This window comes from Xiphophorus couchianus, chromosome 19 (assembly GCF_001444195.1).
Source record: "Xiphophorus couchianus chromosome 19, X_couchianus-1.0, whole genome shotgun sequence".
Lineage (NCBI taxonomy): Eukaryota > Metazoa > Chordata > Actinopteri > Cyprinodontiformes > Poeciliidae > Xiphophorus > Xiphophorus couchianus.
Window position 1 is genome coordinate 1,137,341 of NC_040246.1, and position 24,678 is coordinate 1,162,018.

At 40.8% G+C, this 24,678-nt stretch overlaps 2 protein-coding genes across 2 annotated transcripts in view; one reads left to right on the forward strand and one right to left on the reverse strand.

The window, feature by feature from the left end:
* Positions 1 to 3,766: 3,766 nt before the first annotated feature.
* Positions 3,767 to 11,422, forward strand: ky (kyphoscoliosis peptidase). Its single transcript, XM_028001601.1, has 7 exons — positions 3,767 to 3,897; positions 5,570 to 6,168; positions 6,536 to 6,650; positions 6,753 to 6,870; positions 8,437 to 8,628; positions 8,795 to 8,985; positions 9,104 to 11,422. The coding sequence occupies exons 2-7, from the start codon at positions 5,590 to 5,592 to the stop codon at positions 10,438 to 10,440; spliced, it is 2,532 nt and encodes an 843-aa protein (XP_027857402.1). The 5' UTR covers positions 3,767 to 3,897; positions 5,570 to 5,589; the 3' UTR covers positions 10,441 to 11,422.
* Positions 11,423 to 13,788: 2,366 nt separating this feature from the next.
* The window catches only part of dnaaf9 (dynein axonemal assembly factor 9), a 31,063-nt gene continuing 20,173 nt past the window's right edge, over positions 13,789 to 24,678 (reverse strand). Inside the window, exons 31-37 of the mRNA XM_028001594.1 lie at positions 23,396 to 23,482; positions 22,718 to 22,824; positions 22,350 to 22,424; positions 21,915 to 22,087; positions 21,759 to 21,824; positions 20,259 to 20,352; positions 13,789 to 19,995 (exon numbers count right to left, since the gene is read on the reverse strand). Coding sequence (XP_027857395.1) covers positions 19,889 to 19,995; positions 20,259 to 20,352; positions 21,759 to 21,824; positions 21,915 to 22,087; positions 22,350 to 22,424; positions 22,718 to 22,824; positions 23,396 to 23,482 — 709 coding nt within the window. The 3' untranslated portion in view covers positions 13,789 to 19,888. The remainder of the gene's footprint in view (positions 19,996 to 20,258; positions 20,353 to 21,758; positions 21,825 to 21,914; positions 22,088 to 22,349; positions 22,425 to 22,717; positions 22,825 to 23,395; positions 23,483 to 24,678) is intronic.

The following is a 24,678-nucleotide window of genomic DNA, read 5'->3' on the forward strand; positions in this document are numbered from 1 at the left end:
GAGGAATGTCTTATTGATTAGTTTCTCCCTAGATGTTTGTCTCCTTTTAAACTCTAACCCTTTAAAGTCTTCTTTTTTTGACACTTTGACATGAATAAGTTGGTTTTCACCCCCATTTGGTTCCATGTTCGGGGCAGTTTACGGACAAGAAACATATGCCAGCATATTGCATAACATGAAGTAGAATCTTAACAGTTTTTGAAGGGGATTTGAGACAGTTTCATTTTTACAGAGTGCTTTATGTATTAGGATTTGGCGTGGTAGACCAACACAATGTAGTGCATAGTTGTGAAAGTGGAAGAAAAAAGGACTCGTGGTTTTCAAAGTATTTCACAAATAAAAATGTTGAAGCTACAACATAGGGTTAGGGCCAGATTAAGAGATTTTTTTTATTACAAGAATATTACAAGTCTAGTTTCTAGTAGACATACCTTCGAATACTTGAAATAAGACCAAACTAACTTACAAGTAACTTTTCAACACGCTTGTTTTAAGTCGATAATTCCTTAATATTGATAAAAAAAGCATGAGTTGTAAGTGAAATAATCTGCCAGTGTAACAAGTATATTTTAGCTTAGGAAAAAATGTCTTGTTCCACTTGCAGATTATTTCACTTATAACTTATTTCTCGCTGAAAATTACTAGTGATTCAGTTTTGTCTTATTTCAAGTGAACGAAAAATATTTCCACTAGAAACTAGGCTAAGACTACTTTGTAAGATTTGTGTTTTTGTGCGTACAACTTTATTCTGGTCATATATTGACTTTATTATAGCATTACAACAGTTTCCTTGTATTAGGATGACTTCTTTATGAAATATTGCAACTTTATTCTCATAATATCACAACTGTTTTCTCATATTATTATGTCTTCATTCCCATAATATGACTCAATTCTCGTAATGAATTTCTTTTTAGCCTGGACCTTATACGCCTTCCTAGAAATCTTTCCTCTTGTACCACAGTAATAAAATGTAATACAATCAACAGCCTTCAGAACTCATCTAAATAGTACATTTAATCTCCGTTTATCTAGGCAGTTGGTCTATGAAGGCCTCAGATGTTTGATAGAGGACATCAGAGAGCAAACAGAATTATGAAGTCCAAAGAACACAACAGGCAGGCCAAGTGTAAAGTTCAACACCTCAAAAAGCGGGGCTTGGTTATAAAACAATATTCCAAGCTTTAAGCGTCTAAAGAAGCACAATCCGATCCATGATTGTAAACAGAAAGAGCATCGCACAAGTGTAAAGCTACCAATTCTTGGTTGTCCACCTAAACTAAAAGGGCAAGTAAGGACAAGGTCATGACTATTCATAAAAGCAGCCAAGAGAGCCACAGTAACTGTGGAAGACCTCAGGTCGGATCTGAGGGCAACTATTAGCTGGGGTCATGGGTGGCAAAAAGAAATTCATTGCTAGAAGCATTTTATAAGAAGTCCTTTTGCAGTTTGCCACAAAACCACGCTTGTTTAACAAATGGAGGTAAGCTGGGTAGAGTTGATGGGAAGACAGATGAAATTAAAAACAGGTCAACCAGCAAGAAACCCTATTAGGGGCGACCGGAGACTGGGGTGAAATGAGAATAAACTGCATTGAACTGACAATCATCCTAAATGTACAGCCAATATACACTGGAATGGTCAAAGTCCAGACCTTGATCCAGTTGAGATTCAGTGACAACACTCAAACAAATAGGCATGGAGTTAGAGACGGTTCTTCTGAGACCAAGTCCAAACCCTCCATGGCCAAATCCAAGACCAGACCGTCCAAAACCAAGACTGAGACCCAATCTTTAGATTTTGACTAATATCTCAGCACTACACAAAGTTTAGAAAATGTATGAAAAACCAATGAAGTTCTCAAACAAAAACTTCGTATTGCTATTAAAATAATAAACATTATTAAACAAATATTAAAGTTACTAAATGTAACCACACATCAATACACAATCTCTAAATTGAATTCATCAACTTCCATTTCACAATAGCTGTAAGATAAATGAAAAAAATAGAGTAAGAATGATTTGTCATATGAAGCAAGACTAAGACTGCACACTCCAAGGCCAAGACCGAGTCCAGGACTAGGAAAGACTAGGACTGCGATACCAGTCTTGAGCCCAGGACTTATCTTGAGCTCTCCACTCTCCATGCACTCTTCTTGAGCTTGAGCTAATCTCCATTGGAGAATGGACAAAAACTACCAGATGCTAGATTTCTAGATTCTCAAAGTTGGTAGAGATATACCTCAAAATACTTGCACTGGAAGGTGGGTAGCAGACAAGAGCACACCAGCATTCTAAGGTTTTTAATTGGTGAAAAACATTGATAACCGTAATTTTCCTCCCACTTCCCAAATACATGTCCACAGTCACAGCCACATGACTTGTCCAACCAAAGTCTGACCCAAGCCTTCATGAATCTGGATGTCTCAGATTCAGTTGCAGTAAATGTGTTTGATTGTATTTTAGTCTTTGCTATCTCCGCCTGTTTATGTTAAGATCCCGTAAAGATTTGGTTTGGTTTCCGTCCAAACTTCCACCTTAGTGACATTTCCTAAAACTTTTCTTTTCTTCATACAACCTGGTTCTGCATCAGACGTAAGGAACCTCTTGGAACGTACTCATCCCAAAACCAACAGACTTTTCGGCCGAGTGACTTTCCTGGACAGAGAGAAGTGCTGATGAAGCCAAAGCTGCTTGTCCACCCCCCAACCCCTCAGACTCCCCAGCAGAGAGAGGGATGAAGGTAATGAAAACCAGCAACAGCTAGTTCCAAGAAAATAAAATGGCCATCTGAGCCACAAAGTGGGCACGCTCTTGTCTTTCCTGGCGCTTCTGGTGTGAGAAACTGATCTGTCCAAGTCGTTTCAATTTTAAGTTGCTACTTTCTTTTTTTTTCTCCCCCTCTTCCAAACTTTCCTACCATAAATTAATGCAAGGTTTTAGTCTCAGAACTCCAGGCCACCAAACCTTTCCGTTAAACTCCTAAGAGAACTCTAAACTTTTAATAAATGTTGAACCAGAAATGAGATCATTTAATAGTTATGACAAAATTTCTTATTTATAATACATTTCGTTCTCCATACTGTAGTGGTTTACTTGTTTTTTGTTGTCGTTTCTTTTACATAAATTATTAGAAAAATGTATCTTTCTTTACATCGAATTAACTTTAAGGACAATAAATCTGTCTTAATCTTTGGAATGTAGATACGCTTCACTCCCTAAAATACGTGATCATTTGGTAGAAGATGTTGATAGAACATTAGACTGATTATGATCTATGATTGTTTAGATACATCAATAGAGTCCAACATAGCTGAATAAGCATTTCAGTATGAAAAATCACAACTCGCATTGCAGAAATGAAAGCAATTTTACCTTTATATTGACTATGTAGACCGGGGAGATGTGAGACCACTTACCACTCACTGATTGATATTTTGCTCAGATACCCCAAGGGCTCTAAACAGAAAAATCCCTCTTTCACACTTCTTATAAAATAAACACCAACTTACATAATGTTTGTGACTGCGACACCCACACAATCACTATTTCACACTCACTTGAGTCCTAAGCTTTGTTGTGGATGCACTGACCAGATGATCCATGTAAAGCATACCCACAGCAAGTCACAGCGTACATCGTGAGAGCGCGTTCATGCTTGTAAATACACACATCGACACACTCCTCGGCCGGGGCTTGCTTTTTATTGGCTGGTCTTAACTGCTTTGTAGTATTTTTAGGCCCGTTATTCTGGGGCCTGTGCTGGCAGGCCACTTGTACAGTATTTAAGCCTCCCCACCAACGACTGGGGACCAGTGAGAACACACAGTGGAAACATCATCGGCTGACAGACCGGCAGGCATCCACCAGACATAAAGCATTCTGAAAAGAAAGGGTAAGTCGAAGCCTCAACAGCATGTAGCAACAAAAAAAGGATGTTCTGTGTAATAAGAATTTTGAGGAGTTGCCATAACGAATGTGACATAAACTCAATCATGCTTTTTTTTTTTTTTTGCTAGTTGGAATTCAATTTACCCCAACATGAAGGTTCATGCACAGTTTGGGACTTTTTATTGCACTCCAAGAAATGTTGAGGTCAGGGTTAGCTGCGGTCCATTGGCCGCCGCGGCACCACTTAATGATCTGCAGAGGGACACTTGAGCAGGGCAGATGCTAGCCAGCACAGGCCTTTAGCCTGGGTCACGGCAGACGGACTGTCACTGTGCCAATGGCTTTCTCTTTGAAATAATAAGTTGTTTTTCACCAGATGAATGTGTTCCCATATGCGGCTTATTTATATCTCACAATGAACATGTTCATCGGCTAGCAGGAAGTGTCACAAGGCTTCTTTGTGCTGGAGCTGTGACACTGACTAATGGTTCTAATCTTTGGTTTCATTTATGGTTATGAATAGACTTTATCTAATTGGAGATTTATCACTGTCTTTAATGGAATGTGCTGTAGGAATAATCTCTCCGCATGCGGCATGCATTATGAGGATTAAGAGTCTTATATGGAGGGATACCTCAGAAATGATGTTTCACATCCATTTTGTTGCCGTAAACAAACCATTTCACACTCATGTACTTGAGCGGTTGTGTATCAGTTGATTTGTGTTGCTGCTTCGCTTTGTCAGAAATAATGGAAGATTACCAGTCAGGAAGTCTGCAAACGTCGCATTAAACCTAGCCTGGCCATTGTCTTCTCATGCAATTCCATTCACACCACAGTCTGGGCTTTCTCCCCTTCACTTGGATTCTTCCCGTAGAATTTTTACTCGGCCAATCAGCAAACAGAAAGAGTAGTTGTGAACAATGACGGTGATTTTTTTGTGCTTTGGAATTGTAGTCTGTGTGGAGTTTTAGCAATGACAGCAGAGCAAGTGAACAAAGTTGTTCAGTTTGTTTTGGCCACACATCCAAATAATGACTTGACGTTAACAGCCGCCTCGTTCTGCTCCGCTGTTCTCTCTTTGCAGTGGAGGATGGTTGTTTACGGTGCAGGCAATTTCCGGTAAGATTCATAGCGTTGAACTGGTGCACTACATACGTCACAGACAAACGGTAGCGATTGGGTAAAGTTTCAAACCTCAACAGAGTCCACGCCTCCAGGAAGCAATTCTTTCTCAACAGCTGAGAGTCCAGACACTCTGTACAAAACAAATACTGTATAACAAGGGGCTGGTTTTTACCAGGCTACATTACACCCAATTTCTATTCATTTTACTTCTGATACTCATTTGGGCTAGTTGACCACTACAAAATACGAGAGATTATGGCTCCTAATCAAATGAGTGACTTCCTACTGGTAGGAACTATTCACTCGAGTTATATAATCATTTATAGCTGGCTATGAACAGGTTTATAGAAAATTCAGTTTTCAAAGAGACAGGAAAAGGTTCCCCTGGCAGCATGATTTGCCACATGGCCAGCATTGAAAACACAGCAGCAGACAAGTCCGGTTTCGTCAAAAAGTTGTGCATGAAACATCCAAAGTAAAGGTACAGAGCTGACGTACAGCAAGGACAAGCACCTGCTTTAAATCCCACCTCCCTTCTCTCTTCACAGAACACCATGCCCCCATCGTAATGTCTGCCGAAGTGTCATTGCACAAGTTCTCCTTTCCATTTGCCTGCTCTGTAAGCCGTTCTTCTCAAGACAAGGTGACCCAGAAGGTACCAGTACTGGTAAAGAGCCCAGAAGTTCATAAACTTAAAGAGAACCCAACGTTAGGGGAGGAGAACCGCGTTACAGTTGTACAGGCATTTGTGAACAATGACGACCGAGCTCTGGAGAGCACAAAACCTCCTGACGGGGGAGACACAGTAGCCACCCGGCCCTGTGTCGGTCCAGAGGCCTCCCAGAATGCCATGGTGGCCAGGCAAAGCGTGGCAGAAAATCTGAGAGTGGAGGGCGAGGATCAACGTCCGGCAGCGAAGCGGCAGCTGTCCTCAGAGAGCGCAGCCAAGTCCATCACAGCTGTGAAAAAAAGTGCACTGAGGAAGGAGCCAAACGAACAGAAACACCTGCACCAGAAAGCACAACTGGGACAAGGAGGGGGAGTTAAAGCTGCTCTGCTAGGCAAAAGAAAGCGTCGGAAGGACCTGTTCAAGAGCTCAGAGGTCTTCCACAGGCTGGACTCCCACGTCATCAGGGCCGGAGAAGAGGTGAGGACACACCCTACTGTATCGTTACACTTGAAGAATGCCTCCCTTGTGTCCTATCCGGTTCATTATCCTTAGCAGTGCCAGGCCGTTCTCTTTCACCAGTAAACGTAAACAGTATTACCAATTTAAAACTAGCCATTCAATAATTTAGTTCATCTACTGCAGGGAAAAAAAGGCATCAAGCAAAGTAGATCTGAGGGCAACCTTCTTCATTCAAAATACATGATTCTCAGCTGTTTGAAAAAAACCCAACAAAAAACGTTTTTGATGTTGTTAGATTAGATCTGGCGTTATTGGCCCGTAGAAACTAGTTTTTCTGAACTGGATGGTTAATTTATACGTGTGTGTGTGTGTGTGTGTTGTCCAGCTGAAACTAAAGCGCGTGTATGATGTGAAGACAATTGTACAAAGTGTCACACAGGGATGCAGAAACGAGCTGGAGCAACTACGCACCATCTGGGTGTGGCTGTGTAACAACATTGGTGAGTTTGCGGAACTACACAACCCTAACCTGCATCATTCTATAAAATACTAACACTTTGCGAGTGATCTGTTCTACAAGCGGGTGTCAAATCTCTTCACAGAGTACGATGTGAGCGGGTATCTTGGCCACACAGAAAAGCTGAGCTCCCCAGAGGAGGTGATAGCTGCCGGCCGCGGGGTTTGCTGTGGCTACTCCAGTCTTTGTACAGAGATGTGCAGGTGATCACAATCACTCTTGATGTCCGAAATGCTAATGCACTGAAACAAGAAGCACAAATACAACAGTAGCTATTTTTAAATTGACAGTCAGAGTGTCTGTCAAAAGTGTAGAGTGGAAACCTTCGACTCCATGGGGTAACATGTTTACTTAGTTAGTTGTTTTTGAGAAACAAGTGATCCAAACACTACTATTTCCAAACCAATAATTTGATTAAAGCTACTAATCCAAGTCACTGCTCTTTAGCATTTTTATCTTTTCATTTGTAAAAAGATACAGTTGCTATTTTCTTGCATGTCGATAAGAGAGGCATTACATCTGGACAGGTCACATGTTGAACATTAATATTAATTCACGTTAATTTTACAATTCGCCCAGATTGCGTTGCGGAGGTGCTAAATGCTCTCTCCTGGTGCGTTTCAATTGAGCAGATCTAATTGCGCAAATAGAAATTACAAAAATTATGAATTACCAAATTTGCTTAATGAAAACATGCCAATTTTGACACTTTAGTTTTATTTTTTTTTACATTTTCTTCAAGAAATGCTTTTTAAGTTAAATTTGAAGTGTCCAGAGAAAAATTAATAACATTACTGTTAAAACTAGCCATTCAATAAAGTGAGTATTGGAAACCAGTGGTCATTTTTAGGTTTAGACAGTAGGGAGGAGGGGAAAGGGGACATGGGCTGGATGTGATTGATAAGGTAACTTGTAATCTAATTTAATCACTTTTGACATTATTAGTAAAATAACCAAGTCACTTTTTAAATGACTATTCAGTAATTAGTAGTCTGAATACTTTTTCAAGGGAACAGTGGCAATACTGGTCAAAATGAAAATGCATAGAATGCAGTGTGTTTGGACCCAGAAGCTAGGCCATAGAACAGCTTTATTACTGTTTTTTGTCCTGTTCATCTTCTTGCCACGGATAACAGGATGAATTATTTACAGCCTCGAGTTGGACACTGTTGAGTGTCCAAACCCAAGGGCCACTGAGGACATGCCAGAGAAACCTTTCCTGTCCTGGGGCTCACAGCCTTTGCGGGATCCTTGAGTGTCAAAGGCAGCCACAGAAATAGGCTACCCCATTTTGTTTATGGTCATCTCCATAGCAATGCGCCTGAATCCAGCTGGATGTACCACCAGTCCTGGCAGATAACATACATTTATGAGAAAGTGTGGTGGTTCTACTATGAGATATGATGATAAAGGTTCTTTCTGAGTCAACTATAATGGAAATGTTGAACACTACCACCACCCATTAGCCAGGTCAACAATTGGTTACCATGGAGACTGAATGAAGACTAGTGGATGTTAAGCAAGTCCTTAGACGTCAAGAGATGTTAAAATGTTCCTCAACTTGAGTGCTGTTGAATCTCCTAAAATCGGAAGGCAGAATACTTCCTCATATCCTCTGGACAAGACAAATGTACGCTTTTATTTCACAGCAGAATTTATTTTGAAACACTTTTTTAGTATACAGCAAGGATATTAGGATATTAAAGGATATTAGGTCATAATGAACAAAAGACAAGTGAAAACATGTTGTGCTTGGTCTTTGTTTACAGAGAAGTGGGCATCGAGTGCCAAGAAGTGCCAGGCCACAGTAAGGGCATCGGTTACCGTCAAGGTCATAGTTTAAAGAATGTGAAGTCGGATCACCTGTGGAACGCTGTGCTCCTGGGGGGGGAGTGGTTCCTCCTGGATGCCTGTTGGGGAGCTGGACGAGTAGATATGCAACATGAAAGCTTTGTCAAAAGGTGCAGAAAGGAAATGATCCTAAAATTAATCTATCATTGTTTAGCTTCAAACAGTGCAAGTGCAGAGGAGTAATCACTAAAGTTTACCAGCTTGTAATATGTTTCTTTCTTACTGAACTTGGAGTTGAGTGCCAGACCAAACTAGTGTTTGTCCTTTTTAATCAAGGTTTGATGACTTCTATTTCCTAACTGACCCAGAGGAATTCATCGATTCACACTTCCCAGATGAGGAGAAATGGCAGCTCTTGGACAAGCCCATCTCCATTGAGGAATTTGAACAAAGGGTCTTCAAGACCTCAGCCTTCTTCACCATGGGGCTCAGTCTGATAAGTCCTCTTCACTATCATATAGTCACAGGTCTAATTTTTTTTTTATTTTACAGAAGAACTTAACGCTGAATGTATGAAATTTTTTATAGTTAAATGTACTTCTGTACTCTTCTATAAACATAATCTTCCTTTGACTTCTTACTCAGATGATGGGGAGGCAACCATATCCCTCGGTTTCTCCAAGCTGACAACGTTCACCTATGAGATCACACAGCATCAAGATCTCCTCCACTGTGGAGCTTTAGAGCAGAAAGAGTCAATCAATTCCTCCTTTGGCCTTCTAACTGTCTCTCACAGGTGTATGAAGTTGCAACTACTGCCACCTGAAAGCGACACATACGATGTCAAATTGTTTGCAAGATCTGGAAACACTACCACTCCTCTGGTTTGGGTTTGCTCCTTCACTGTTGAGTGTCCAAACCCAAGGGCCACTGAGGACATGCCAGAGAACCCTTTCCTGTCCTGGGGCCTACAGCCTTTTGCAGGATCCTTGGGTGTCATAGGCAGTTCCCAGAACAGTGAGGTTGCCGAAGTGGAAGATGGGGCCTTTGACCTAGTGTTGAAGACTTGCCGGTCTCTAACGGTGTTGTGTGAACTTGTCCATCCACAAATGGAAGGTGCTGTAGCCAGGTGCTGCCTGGCAACTCAGATTCAACCAGATACCCTCACATGTTATGTCTTGTGCCCGTTTCATGGTTTCTACCGACTTTCATTGTTTGTGCGGGACTATGACAAGACAGAAGATAAGTTCCAGAATGCTGCGAATTACCTACTGCACTGCAAAGAGAAGGTTGTTGGATTAGAAGAGTTGTTTCCTCCCAATCTGGGCTCAGCATGTGGGCCAGGAACCCGAACGGCAAAGGCAGGGCTATCAAGATTCAGCCACAACTCAGCCATTGTGAGTACCCAGCAAGGCAAGTGTAACCTCACCTTCCACAACCAGCAGGACCTTGACCTTCACTATGTTCTCAGCAAAGAGAACATAAGCTCAAATTTTCCACTTTCACGTTACGTGTTCTGCACCTACACAGACCGCAAGGTGACTGTGAGCCTCAGTCTACCCGAGGCTGGGGTGTATCGGCTAGGACTCTATGCCCGGATCACCACCGGAGGAGATTTCAGCCCGATGTGTGATTTTGTTTTAAGGAACAACTCTCCTCAGATAAGACCTCCATTCCCCTGTGTCTACTCTGCCTGGGGGAAAGGATGCGTGCTGTTTGAGCCCCGTGTAGGCCTGCTGGAGCCGCTCTCCTGGGTCCTTTTCAGGGTTCGGGTCCCTGGAGCCCTCCGGGTAAGTGTGGTGGGAGAGAGCCGAACTGACCTAAAACTGAACAAGACCAGAGTCTGGGAGGGGGAGGTTTTCAGTGGAAACAGTCTTCAGCAACTGAAACTGGCAGCTTCTTTGGGCGACTCCAGTGAGATGTCTGTTTTGATGATGTTTGATGTAAAGCAGCTTCAGACTGAAGATGCTAATAAGGACTGACAAAACTCAGAGTGAAGAGAAAAATGTCTTCACAATGGAAATTATGACCCGACTTTAAGGTGTGAATAGGTGTGTGAGCTATGTTCCAGTGAAGCTCTACGAGACAGTGACTGACTCAAGATTATTATGGAGGTTCACTTTAGATTTATACAAGACTTCTCCAACAGTTCTAGTGCTGGTCATAAAAACTTGAAGAACCATTAGCAGTAATATTTATCTTCTGAATAACATTAACTGTCTCATAACTTGTGTGTATGTTTTACCTTTTGTTCTTTTAAAATCTGCTTCAGTTTATTGGGAACATTTTTTGTGCAGTTTGCTAGAGTTCCACTGGAGTACCTCAGTCAGACTGAGGGCTGGGCTGTTATTAGACCATTACACCAGTTTTGGTTTTTTTTCCCCCCTTTGAGAGCCAATCAGCTGCGGATTTTCTGCTCTGTTCTGACTAACTGTTGTTGTCAGATGATCCCATTTTAAATAAGCTCCGGCAGTAGATCAAATAAGCTCTATTGACTCAGGAAGCCTGTGATATTCAGCTTTCATGGTTGATTCAATGAGAACAAGATGCAACGGCCCCGCTGCTTCACAGGATGCAAACTTACAGACCTCTACTGTTGTGCTCGACTTTCAGTATGAGGTACTTCCTGTAAGATGCTTTTTGTTATTGTTTTATCTCCACTTCTCCCTCATCTGTCCAATATGCTTCTCACTGACCATGCCTTTGGTAAAAAAAAATTTTTTAAAGTACTGAACCAGTGTAGTAGGTGATGAATGTCATTTATCTGGCATCAACCTAACTTTATGACTGAATAAAGACCAGATGCATTTCATTGTCATAATCTGCCTAAAGGTACACGTTTAAAAATGGTGCTAAGTGATGTAGTTACATCAATCAAAAATGCATTGGTGTATAGTCAGTGTGGTATGTAATGCCAAACTGCTGTTAAAAGGTATGCAATAAAAATACATCGTGAAAATAACAGTTTTGTGCAGATTTGTATTCACAGTATTCAATGTGATGTCTTAATTATTTCATTGTATTATTTTTTCAAATGCTCTCCTCTAAAAAGAGGCAGTATTTAGTTTATCAATCTGCGCCACCTCAACTCTTTTCTGTGCTTCCTTAACCAGAAAAAAGGTTTTTGGTGTAAGTTTGACCAATAACATTTGTGGTATTAAAATATATGGTCTAGATTCCTTAACCCCCCCTCCCCCCCAAAAAAACCATAAAGAAAAACCCAATAAGCCTTTACGTTAACATCAATTTGGAAGGTATGAGTCAGAGCCCAACAAAGTGACAAGCCTGAAGTGTACTCTGATATGTTCTTACCGAGCTAACACTACATTGGAAACTCAAGTTTAAATTAACAAGGTGTGAGACAATGTTCAGCATTAATGCATGATTTGTTGCCAGAATGTTGAGTTCCCTTTTCATATTCATGTACATTTGGTAAATAAACTCTACAGTGAGCATGCGGCACGATAAGACACCGTCCATGCTGCCAGAAATAGACGAACTGAAGCTAGTAGGTTCAAGGCTGCTAATGCCTCTCTGTCCGTGGCAGCAGAACACAAGTTAGCAAGTCAGTAAATACAATTGGTTGAAAGTGCTTTCTACAGACACACAGTAGTAAAGTATTGTGCAGAAGGAGAAATAAATTTGGTTAAATTAAGTCGTTATGGTAGATCATTGGTGCCAAGAAGGAAAGCCTCCCCAATTTGAAGTTTGTACAGGGAAAATGTCAGCGATTCAGAGAATCAATGACCAGTAGAGAAGAGAGAGGGCAGGTTAGAATAGTTTTAGCTTGGCCATTTAGAACTTTGTAGTCGAGAAAGAAAAATAATTGTCATCTACTATCCTACTGTCTGCTGGGAGACTATAAAGAAAAGAAAATAGGAGTAATATCAACATGCTCCCTATGTTGTGTTATTAGCTGGGAAGCAGAATTATAAATGGTTTGGAGTTGTGAAAAAGATGGCTTAAGTACTCTAATAAAAAGCTCATTGCTGTATTCTGGGCATGGTGACAACAACGATTGAATGGTTTTCTTCAACACAACTTAGAAAGGCTACTTAAATGGAAGGAGCATGAATATTGATTTGATATGCACTGGAACTGTAAAAGTGAAGAAGAGCCTGACTAATTTCAGTCATACTGACATTCAAGACTAAACTATGATAGCTAGAGTAACATGTATAGCTATTAGAATCATTGTACATGGAAAGAAAAGTGGTGAGTTAGAAAAATTCTAAGAGAAAAAAAAACGAGGAAATTTCTGAGGTTGAAAAGTCGAAAATGTGCAAGAAAGAACTCATACATTTTCCAGAAAATTAAAAGTGAAAGGAAAGTTTAAAAAAAAAATAAAAATAAAAATAAAAACTGAAAATGAAATTGGGCCCAGGACTGAAACTTGTGGCACTCCAAAATTAGTCTTAAAAGTAGATTTGGACAAAAGGTTAAAAGTACAAATGGTTTGCCCTGACAGAATAAATCCTGTCAGATCAGAAGGAAGAAAATATTAAGAAGCACATATAGATTAAAAAAAGAAAAAAAAAAAAACATCGCCTCCATCTGTGTGAAAGTGAATAAATCCAGCACACTGAGCCATTGTTGTAATGACCTGGGCTCACTCAGCAGGCTTTGGCAGACGCCAGTGGAAGTGATGAGTGTTTACATGTTGCTGTCATATAATAGCCCACAAATAGCCTCAGCTCAGCGGCTCGGTAAAAATACAACAATAGAGGGGAGGGCAGGAGAAAGAGGGGGACGGTGGAGATATGGCGAGTGTTTTAAGTGGGTTAAAGTGTAAAGGGTGGGTAGTCTTGCCCTTAGCCGCTGGGGAGTAACTGGAGGCACAGTGGTGGCAGGAGAGGGGCGAGGAAACGCTGATGTCAGAGGTCAGACATGTGGAGGACTGGATCTGCCTGGCAACAATGCAAGGACACGCAAAGGGCCCCGTCTTCCTTTTTCACACACACACACACAAACGCAGGGCTCACGAAGCATTAGGAAATTGAAGGATATGTAGGGCACCATCCTCAATTTCTCTCAGCAGAATTTGGGCTGCTGCTTTCACTTAAAAAAAAAAAAAAAATGTTACGAAAACACACACATAAAAGCTCTTACGTACACTGCTGATCTGTTTAACCCAACTTTCCCAATCCCTCTCTGCCACAGATGGCGCAGATATAAGCTTTCAAAGCAGGAAGGACTCATGTTCTCTCACCAGGTGACAAATCCACAGCCGTGCTGAACTGGCTGGGAGCGCTGCTGCCACTGGGAACAACCTGTAGGCTTTCAAATTCAGTCCACCACATGCAGCGATGAGGGATAAGAGAAGACCTTCCGGCATATAAATATCTTTATTAGTTATGTGGTGCAATAAATACAACAGTTAATTTAGAAAAGCATCAGTCACAGGAGAAAAAACTGAAGTTACAGTAGTTTTGTGCAAACGCAAGTCGCTTTAGCTCACTTTCCTCGCGAACCCTTCGAACAAAATCTGGAAGTCAGTTTGGCACTTTTAAAAGTTACTTTGCTTCTCATCACAATAGAGAACAAGAAATTGTTTGTTTTTTTTAGTCTTAGCAGCTTGTAAAAGTTGAAAAAGAAATTAGCCCTTTATTTTAAATATAGATATAATCCCGCCGTCATGACATCAAATAACCGCTGACTTCCATCATGACTGTTCCTTAAAATCTATAACAGCATGTTTTGGGGGTTTTTTTTGCAACCAGTCTGTGTGTGGCTACACATCAAATATTCCAAGCACAATTTCACCTCCGTACGCCTCGGTAGCACTCAAGTTTGGTCGTACAAATATGGAATCTTAGGTAAGTTAATCACATTACACCTGAGTAAAGTCCTTTCATTTCCTGGGAGGACTGTAAGGACGTGAAGCCTGTGATTTTCTTTTAACCTTACCAGGACAGAACAGTCTAAACAATTAGCATCAATGTTCCCTTTAGGCTACTAAAATATTCTGGGAGGTAAAAATCCATTTTCAAGCTGCCTTTTCCCAAAATGCGCAAAAATACCATAAAAATATCCATCTTGTGAACAAGTGGGCACATGCCAAGCTGCTGTAGAGTTTTAAAGGGATAGTTCAGATTTTCTGTAGTGATGTTTCATAAAGTTACTTTCAGTTATAGAGGCGGTTGTGGCATTAATGGTGCCCCGGGAGGTGAGATTTGACCAATTCCTTCCCCCAGAAAACTATTTCTGTTTGAAATGATAAATTAAGAAATGGCAAAAAATGTGGGCACATTCAAAAGTGTAATTTAAAAGACATGCAATCAGTATAGAACACAACCTAAATTTGACAAATTTTATATAAGTTTTCATACTTAGTTTACGTTAGTTCTAATGCCAAAAATAATCTTAGGTTTTGTCACAAATTGAAAAAACATTAATGAATCAAATTGTTTTAAATACTTGAGTGTAGGATAATATAGTTCAAGTTTGGTCAGCTCATTAGAATTTTTTTCATTATAAGCCAGAGGACCAAATGCAATTCAGAGTCCTTACAGACAATGAGACAGCCATTTAATTTAGAGCCTATGTAAGGTTTTAAATCAGATACTAGTTTTATATATATATATTTATATATATAGTTTGGGAGACAATTGGGCAGATTGCTACATTAGCTTAATAACATCAATGTTGTCGACCTGAGAAACCTGGATCAATTAAATAATGGCCTCTTGTGAAAAAGTAGGAGGTTAATATTAGGTAGTGTTATATTTCACATGTAAAGTCAGTTTGAGTTGCCAAAATGAGCTAAAACAGGAGTCCTTCAGATTAGCTATTATCCTGCCATCCGTTTAGCTAAGGAAGCTAACACTGATAACTTCTCAGATCTCACTTAAAAATCTTAACTATCCCTCTAAAGCCAATCTTTAAAAGTAGAAAATAAATTTTAAAAACATTTTCTCAAACTGTAGTTACAAGGAGATCGCAATTCCTCCCCACCTTATAGAACCAATTGACACCAAACTTCGTTTTCGTCCTATAACTTCAGCTACAACACACACGACAAAAACAAAGGAGCGCTCAGTTAGCCGAAGAGCTGTGAAGCAGTCACCGGTTGGAGGCTTGTGAAGGGCTCAGTTGGGCTCCCAATTCTCAATAAACAGGGATCACCCGATTTTTTAATTGTCTTTATTTCTTTTGCTGGAGATTTTCGCAAGTTCGAAAAGAACACCTGATTTTTACCCCGAGCCTGCCAGCAGCCTCGCTGTGTGACTTCGCCCACTTTCGCCCTCCGGCTTTGTAAATAAAACACACCGCTTTAAAGAGCGACTCCATGGATTCCTTTCACCAACACTGTTGAAGGACAGATTCTTGCCTGACAGCGCCTCCTTTCCCCGTCACGGGGAGAAGGATGAAGCTCTGAAAGCAGCTTTAATCTCTGCTTTTCTTAGCTGTAGCCAAGGCACCGCTGGATCAGAGAAACCTGACGTCTCACAACTGATCAGATTCTCGTCAGTTTCTCTTTTTTTCTGTTTTTGTGCGCGCGCGCGCTTTTCTACAAAAGATTTGCGTCTGCCTTTACTTTTGCTGGAGCTTGTGCGCGAGGAAACCTTTTTGTTCAATTCACAGTCTTACAAAAATACTATTTGTTGCTTTGAGGTAAATTCAAATTCTTCGCAGATATGTAAAATAAACATGATTTTTTTTTTTTTTGCTTCATTGTACCGGTTTGGTGAAAGGTATTTAAAAAAACCAAAAAAAAACAACAAAATCTGAATATATGTATTGTAATATTCAAATGACATCTCGACATGCAAATCTACACACAAGAGTTGTGATAGTACTCATGTATAAATGAGTCTATATATCCGTTAGTGGAAATGTTGTTTAAATATCACTAACGTGTAGCAGAACCCCCGTCTCTTTAAGGACTGACTGGGGTCTCGGGCTCCCTGCCGTTTGATCCACAGCCGGGTTCAAAGGTCTGCCAATGGCTTCCCATGCATCTGCCTCCCAACCACCTCGCTGTCAATCAAGGTAACTCTCTGCAGTATTACATAAGCTCACAACTATGACAACTGTTGCTCAAAATAGACAGCCTCACAGAGTGCACCGTTGAAACGTTCAAGCGGGGATCCAGCTGAAACGCAAGTTATCCTTTTGTCACCAAAGGATTAAGGTTCTACATAATCCTGTACCATTTCTGATATAGCTCCGTAATCTGTTGGAATTTTGTCCCATCCGTTGTGAGCTGAGGTAATACTTTTTGTTTTGTTTTGTTTTTTTTCCCCCCAGTGGTATTTAATTGCAACAAAGCCCTCGATTTTGCCACGCGAGCAGTGGCGGCAGCAAAGAACAGAAAACCAGCCGAAGGGAGCTGGAGAATTCAGCAGCTCATTCGTTTCATCTTCGTCCTTAAAGAGGCGTCTGAGGAGGACATATAAAAACACACTGAAGAATTGCACTTTTATCAAGTAGAGGATAGTTAAGAGAAGAAATATGAAACGAGCTCCTCTCCATGTGAATTTCTGGTAGATAATGGTGACGTTTAGCTGCTTTTCTGTAGTCTACATAACTTGACACAAGGACATGGCTTCTACAGACCAGAGTGCACTTTAAGGAGAGAAATCATGGGGCCAGCAGGGTCACGTTGACTTTTAGCTTGCGATATTAATAACGTTTTGCTCAGTTGACAGGTTTACATACACATTTGTACGAAAGCTTCACCAAATGATACCACTTCACAGTGGAAGACGTAATTTAATCCAACTTGACGTCCCGAGGCTGCTTTTATTATCCACCTGACTAAAAGGTGCAGTCTGCTTATTACATTGCTAACCCCATTTTGAATGTATGCCTTTAAATCTTCCGATGCTATCGGAAGCAGAGATGCACCGAGAAATCGGTAGTTGATCGTGATCTGTTAGACTCAAGAATCTTTTCCCAGTTAGTGATAGATGTACTGTTAGTACTGCTCAGAGTGGATGCTGTTACTGAGTGGAGAAGGGTTAAAGTTACCTATTTTCACTAACTGTGAAGTCTTAAAGTCAAATTAATGTAAAAAAAAAAAAAAAAGTTAGTTTAAATGGACTGTATTTCTTACAGCTTGCTAACATTTGGGTTGTTTGTTCAGTCTGTGAGAGAGCAAAAGGCTCAACAGATAACGGGAAGGCTGAACAGAACAACAAAGAACTTTTGTGCTTTAAAACTGTTCAAATATTGATAGACTTATCGATAAAAATGTCAGAATCCGAAGGACTCAACACGCGCTTGCTGTTTTCACAATGTCAGCCATGTAATTCACACTAATCGCCAAAATAACCAAGGTCAAAATGTCAACGCAATCATTATTTTGTGTTGGTCTTGATATATTTATGAAGTCTGCTTATGTGAGGAAGGCTAGCAGTAACAGCTTTTTTATATTGTTCCACCATCTCATATCATCGCGGTTAAAGAGAAATTGCTGTTAGCCTAATGCCGTATCAGCAGGTCAAAGTTTTCCAAAACCCGGAGATCAACAACAAACAGTCGAATTTCTGAATGGTGCATCTTCACTTGGAAGATTCCTACTCGACATATTTAAAAATGGGTCTGGAAATCGAGTTTTAGAGTTTATCATTCAAGAGTGTCTACACTATGTTACTATGCGGCCACACAAATACCAGCACATGTTTACGAGTGAAATCTGCGCTCATTATGTCCATTTTCTCAAAAGTTGTAGAAGTCCAAAACCTGTGCAGGACCAGCAAAACACAGGTTTGGAAATTCTTCAATTTCAAAGACATGGATGTAACATCAACGTGGTATTCAATCACAGAGCAAACAGCAGCAAAGCAACTCACTTAAAAAGGACATCAAGTCCAAATCTTTGTGACTAAGCCTTTAACTATGTGCTCCACTAATGCGTATCTAACACTAACCATTCATGAATATAAATCAAGGTTTTGCCCAAATATGTTGACACCAATGTAATGTGAAGACAATTTTTGCAGTATTTTCTTTTTAGAAATAGTATATATTTGTTCACATATTTGTGAAAACAGTCACCATGACAGGATAACATAAGACAGAAAATCTGCGGGGGGTGTGGGGGGGGAATTCAAGCTCCTCTGTCTTCACCCTGTGGTCCTACTGCCATCTGCTGAAATAAACTGCTTGGTCAAAAACAACCAGTCAAAACCAGGAGCAGGGTCTTACCGCTGTCAATCACCCTTGTGAATGCGCTGCTCACACTTTCTCCCTTGCTCTTTGCTATGCCACAGCTAGTACCCCCACAACTCAACCTGCCACGAATTCTAGCAAAATAGAAACCGTTTTCCTGTAAAGTTTAGTTGTTTTTCCACCATTAGTACACAAACATGATTGACTGCGCTGAGCCCCTCCTTCCTGCTTCGATTGGTTGCTTCTAACCTAGAGCAGTTTATTTCTGCAGATGGCAGAAGAACCACAGGAAGAAGGCAGAGGAGCTCAGGTTTTTCTGTCTCATTTTGTACTGTCATGACATACTGACAGGCTTAACAAATATGTAAAAAAAAACTAAAAAAAAACATTATGTTTTTAAAAGTTACATACTGCAGCCTTAAGAAGAATTCTGAAAAAGCACCAATGATCTCTCTCTCCTATTTGAAAGAACGCTTTAATAAACTGGCTGAGGTGTTTACAAAGTAAATATGTCAATTGGAAATGTCATCTGTGTGACTCCATATGTTTTTGACAGCTTACAGCTGGCATAAAATGACTAAACCTCGTTTTAGGCTCTTAATTAACTTATAGTACTGTACAATTAGAATCTCCTGGAGGGGTGTTTGTTTTTTTTTGTTGTTTTTTTTTTAATAAAGCCGGGGATGGCTTGTGGAGACGTGACAAACAGCGGCGTTGAGCCGTCGGGCTTTCTAATGTTTACCACTCGGCGACCAAACGCTCCCTCTGCTCCAGCGTGGCTCGCGAACAAGCTAACAGGTGGACGGCGGATTGGGTGACAACAGAGGAGGAGCGATTCTTGAGAAACCCCACCAGGGAGCCTACCAGGATCATACGGCTATTCAAGCCAACCCAGAAATAGACGCATTAATTCGCCGACTGTGACAAACAGAAATGCTCAAGCTGTGAGAGTGTGTGATTGAAAATCCCCCTTCGGTTGTGAAAGTGCCATAGCTCGCAGGTTTTGTGCCGTAATCGTGTCGACTTTAAGGCCGTGTTTTGGTTTCGGATCCATCTGTATTTCGATTCGAATGGCAACAACTTGCTGTGTCGTTCAGAGCTTGGTGCGAGGCAGGCGGTTGCTGCCTCACATGACGGACTGGAGGCCATTCGAAGAAAAAAAGAAAGAAAATGACGATGTTAGCAGACAAGTGGAAAGAATCCGAGGAAGCGGCACCTTCTGACTGGGATTACTCATTGAAAACTATTTAACTGGTGCTGTGTGTCTGCCCTGCCCCACCCATCAACAGGCGACACAATCAAACACAGACTCTATCATGGGCCAAACAAGTCAGGCTCCTCTTGCAGCTCCAGCTGACGGTTGAACTGCTCGATCTCTTCGTTGGCCTCAGAGATGTATTCTTTAATGAACTCTTCCATGTCTGCAGAAACAGAAATGTAAGGAAAAAAAAAAAATCAATAAATAGAGAAGGGTTTCCATCTGTGGAGTGAATTATGAGTTGTTGTTCTCAGCTCTTCTTGCTCCATCTCAACTGACTTACATTTACCAGACTGTAATAACACTAGGTCAGGCTGACGCTGTGTTTTTATTTAGGGTGTCTGCTCGTGGTTACTAAGCCTGAGTGACATATTAGGATCAACAGGGAATAAGCTGCCGAGTGAAGGCGCCCATTACAAAGGATACTGGGATGGAAGCTCCTTTTTTCTCCGAAGATGTCGACGTATTGATAGCCATTATAGAAATAACCTGGTGGCAGTGGATCCAAGTGTCGGGCCACCTGACGAAACACCATACATTTTTTTAAAAAAATTTAAAAATATACACCGATGTTACACACCTGAAATAAAGCCAACTATGAAACAAAAACACAATATAATATGAAACAACTTTTAAAACCAAACAAGCCATATGTGTCATTAATACGACTGATTACTATGAACATGCAGATCAGCTGTCATAACAATTTTAGAATTTACTTCAGTACATGTTTAGAGCTAAATTTAATTTCCTGCCTGATGAGGTGCAAAGATTCTTAGCGCTGTTTGAATTCAAATGCGATGGGTGACATGTTTTTAAATTTACAAAACAAGAAGCGTTTTCTGTTGTCGGAATTAGATTACGGAATAATGAATAATACAAGCCTGGACTTATGAGCGTGCCTTCCGTTATGGGTTTTCAAATAAAAATTTGAAGAAAAACTAAATATTTGAGGGTTACATATGTGGATAACTATGTTATTGTATCTAGTTTTATTTTTGTGGGGTGGGAGGGATTTTTTTTTGTATGTTCGCCATGGCGATTGTCATTATGCAACTTTTTCTTATAATTTCTTTTTTTTTTTTAAACCCATAACGGCGTACACGCTCTAAGTCCATGCTTGTATCATTCCGTGAGTTCCATAATGGATTTTCAAAGAAAAATAATTATAGGAAAAAAAAATATTTGGGGGTAACATGTGTGGATAACTATGTTATTCTATCTAGTTTTTTGATTCTGGATTTTTTTGTTGTATGTTTGCCATGGCGATTTCCATCAGGCAACTGTGTCAATGAGAACTCATTTCTGCAGTTCGGCCCGACCATATGCCAGCAACTTACAGGAAGTTTGCGGTGGTATTGTGACCAAATATGAAGAAGTTAACCCATTAATTTTGCTTTATTAGACTGAAACATAAAAGGCAGGAATAATATAAATAATTGAATTGAGTGATAGAATTGTAAAAGAGCAAAGCTTTAAAAAAATTAACAAGAAGCTCCAAAAGAACCAGTATGAATCAGCTGAATCAAAAAGAAGTATTGCTTAGGTTTTGGGGTTTTTTTCCACCAAAATGATTCAAGTTTCAAGAAGAGCACAACACAATAAAGCATCTAGCTGTCAGAGAATCGCAACACCAGGACAGCTGAACTGTAATACCCATACCAACCAGACCAAAAACTGACCGTTGGAGAGCTTTAAGCAGCACAGTGACCTGTAATTTTCTGTCACAAACATCACATCTGGGCTTTTGTTTCCCCTCTGGTCTCTCCCTATTTTCATGAAAGCAATAATGTAATTGTTCTAAAACAGGAGTGTAAAAAAACAGTCTGGTGATTATCTGGGAGCAGGAAGGTGGGTGGAGCGTTTTGATTCAAGTGGTCAAGGACAAAAGGCTGGGAACCGCAAAAAGCTCAACAATACACTCACGTGTATGCTCTGGATTTCTTGTGTCGACAGGGTGTTTGGAGTCTTCTTTGTTTTCTTGGCCTGCTTCTATAAACATCAAAGAAAAACAAAAAAAATAGCTTTCACTCTCTTTTTTTCCCCTCAACCTTAGGCTGTATCTAGGCAGTCGTAACTGACCTGTTTGGTACAGAGTCTCAACCAGGCCTTCAGCTCGTCCTGGATGAGACCAACCCCGTCGAAGGTCAGGTAGCAGGAGGGGCTGGTCTCTTTGTGGAGTGGGGTCTTGTCCGGGATGATGGTCAGGCTCCCGCTAACCGCATTGAAGCGCACATCCATCAATCCAGCCGAGTCTGCAGGTTTTAGAGATGATTTGAGTTCATATTTAATTGATTGACAGCCCTAATATGAGTCAAACCAGTCTCTACCAGTCTTGGTAGCTCTGGCAATAGCTATCAAAAGTGGAAAAGTAAAATTATATCAAGAAAAGAAGCAACGTCTCTATTGAGCAAGGTTTTCAGGATCCAGAATCTGTTCTGGATCTGTTCCAAGTTAGCAAAATATGCAATACGTTTAATAATACCAACTGTTTATAACAAAATGTAAAACGCCCACCTGAAAATGTGACTTTCCCCCAAATGTTGTAAACATTTCCTCTGAATGGATTCGACTTTAATGACGACTTGATTGCTGCAGAACAAACAAGACAAGCATTTCATCAGAAGTGACACCTAAAAATATAAATGAACAATTTCCTATAAAACTGGCAAGCATACTGCAGCAATAAAAACAATTTTTACAACAAAGCCTCAGATTGCACTGCCATCTCAGGTGCTTCCATACATGGAGGAAAAGGCAGCTTATGTAATAACAAAGCCCTGCCAGCTCATATCTGGAACTTCTGTCACATGTAAGAATGTAAAAAGGAGGGAGGGGGTTAGGGGGTGGTAGGAGAGAGGGCTTTTTTTTTTTTTCCATCTCACCTTTACAGCGGACGACAAACAGAGGCCTCTCTAGGGGTCGGCTGAAAGCCACAGGCTGCTGGGCGACGCTCACAGTCCCCGAGCCAGAGAAGAAGCGTCCTTTGCACCTGGAACGCACGACAGCATGTGCACATCACACAAACGGTGAGAAATTGAAGGCCGGAGCGGCGTGGTCGTCTGCGGGCTAAGCTGCAGCAGCTCCGTCCTCCATTTCTCGTGTGTCGGCCACGAAAAAAAAACAACAAAAAAAGTTTCCCGTGTGACTTTTACGAGCTCTGGAGCGGCGTGACTCATCCCTCGCGTGCACCAACACGACCAAATTACACAAATTACTGCCTGCAGATAAGCACATTAAAAGGCTCCGGCCAGATAGTGTGTGTGTGATCTGACGGGAGGATTTAGCAGAGGTTCATATTAGGCTGACCACTGAGGCATGAAGGCTGACTGGCCCTATTCCAAAGAAAGAGACCCCCCAACAGCCCTCCCTCCTCCCCCCCGCCCTCTGTGTGTACATGGCAACCGAACAGCCAACTGCCTGTTGCCGTGCAGCCGACAGGCTGCTGGTGAGAGAACATGAGACGCCCTGAGGGCCTTTTCCAGCAATCAGCGGACGGCAGCCCCCGCCGCCGCTGACGAGCAGCAATTAAACCGACAGCGTGGCGACGCGAGCGGTCTTACCATCCGGGGTAGAGGACGTAGCGCGCTCTCAGCATCTGCGGCTCGCCGAAGCTGCTCTCAGACAGTATCAGGCTCACATCTTCGTCCCTGATTGAGGAGGAAACGATACGGATCAGCCGCTTCACACTTCCTTCACACAATTACGGCACAAATCGTGGCAGCAATGCATAAAAAAATAAATCAATAAACGGGAGTCGCAGAGATATTTGTGCCGCTTGGACTTTTAAGGCTGTCATGCTACAAACTACAATGTGTTGAACAAGGATTTTAGGTGACAGATAAACACAAAATTGTGCATGATTGGAGAGAAAATGATAAACGTATCTCAAAATCCTTTTGCAAACAAATTTAAAAAATCTGAATAGGGTGACGTGCATTTCTTTCTAAATGACTGTCAATTGTATGCTGGTATATCACAGGTGTAGGGCTGAAAAACATTTCACAATATTTCATATCAGGCGATGTCGGTAATTGCTGATTTTGTTTGTTAAACATGTGAAATCCTCTCAAACTGGTGGTCTCTCTTTTATCCAAAGTTTTCACTTCCCACCATTATTTATTTTTAAACTGTTATGGGGCAAAGTAGCAGAAACTGACACTGATGCTGTACAAGTTACTCAACAGGTTGTTGCTAGGCAACCAAAAAGTGAGTGAGGTAGTTGATGCCACCAATTTTGCTTAGCTAGCCTTGAGAAGATGAGCAGCTAAAGTCTTTCCTCTACCTACATTTCCCAGAATGCTGTGCGATTTTGGACCAGAGATCAGTGAATTTTCTATACATAGTCACCTTCCTAAAATAAAATTTAGCATTTGATTTTGGCAAAAAAATAAATAAATAAATAAAATCAACCCATTTTTTTTTTCAAAATGTGATTTAAGGAAAAGGTCAGTTTTGGCAAGAAATGACTTAAGCCACTCCTTCAGAAAGGGGACAATATTGAATATTCTATCACACAAATTATCTATTGATATTGATCACGTGTCTATCGCAATATAGTAACAAACGTTATGTGAAACAAATGTGCTTATTTTTTCCTATATGTGCTATAGTTAACATGTTTTTTATTTTATTTAATTTTTAGGTTTCAACATTTAAAAAAAATAATGGAACATAGTTTGTAAGTAAAAGACAAAAAGAAACTAATCAAAAAGAAAACTGGCTTCCATTTTTAGTGTGATTCTTCATGGAAATGCTGTGGATGGATTGCATCGAAGTCTTGGAAAAGCTGCTAAAGCTAGCAGCAAGCCCATCGCAAGAAGCAACAAAGCAAATAATCCCACAA

Bases quoted from the DNA above. Each gene is read 5' to 3' on its own strand.
- ky (XM_028001601.1), top strand. From the start codon at position 5,590: ATGTCTGCCGAAGTGTCATTGCACAAGTTCTCCTTTCCATTTGCCTGC. The intron at 6,651-6,752 runs GTGAGTTTGCGG...ATCTCTTCACAG, and splicing joins GTGGCTGTGTAACAACATTG to AGTACGATGTGAGCGGGTAT. The intron at 8,629-8,794 runs GTGCAGAAAGGA...TTTTTAATCAAG, and splicing joins CATGAAAGCTTTGTCAAAAG to GTTTGATGACTTCTATTTCC.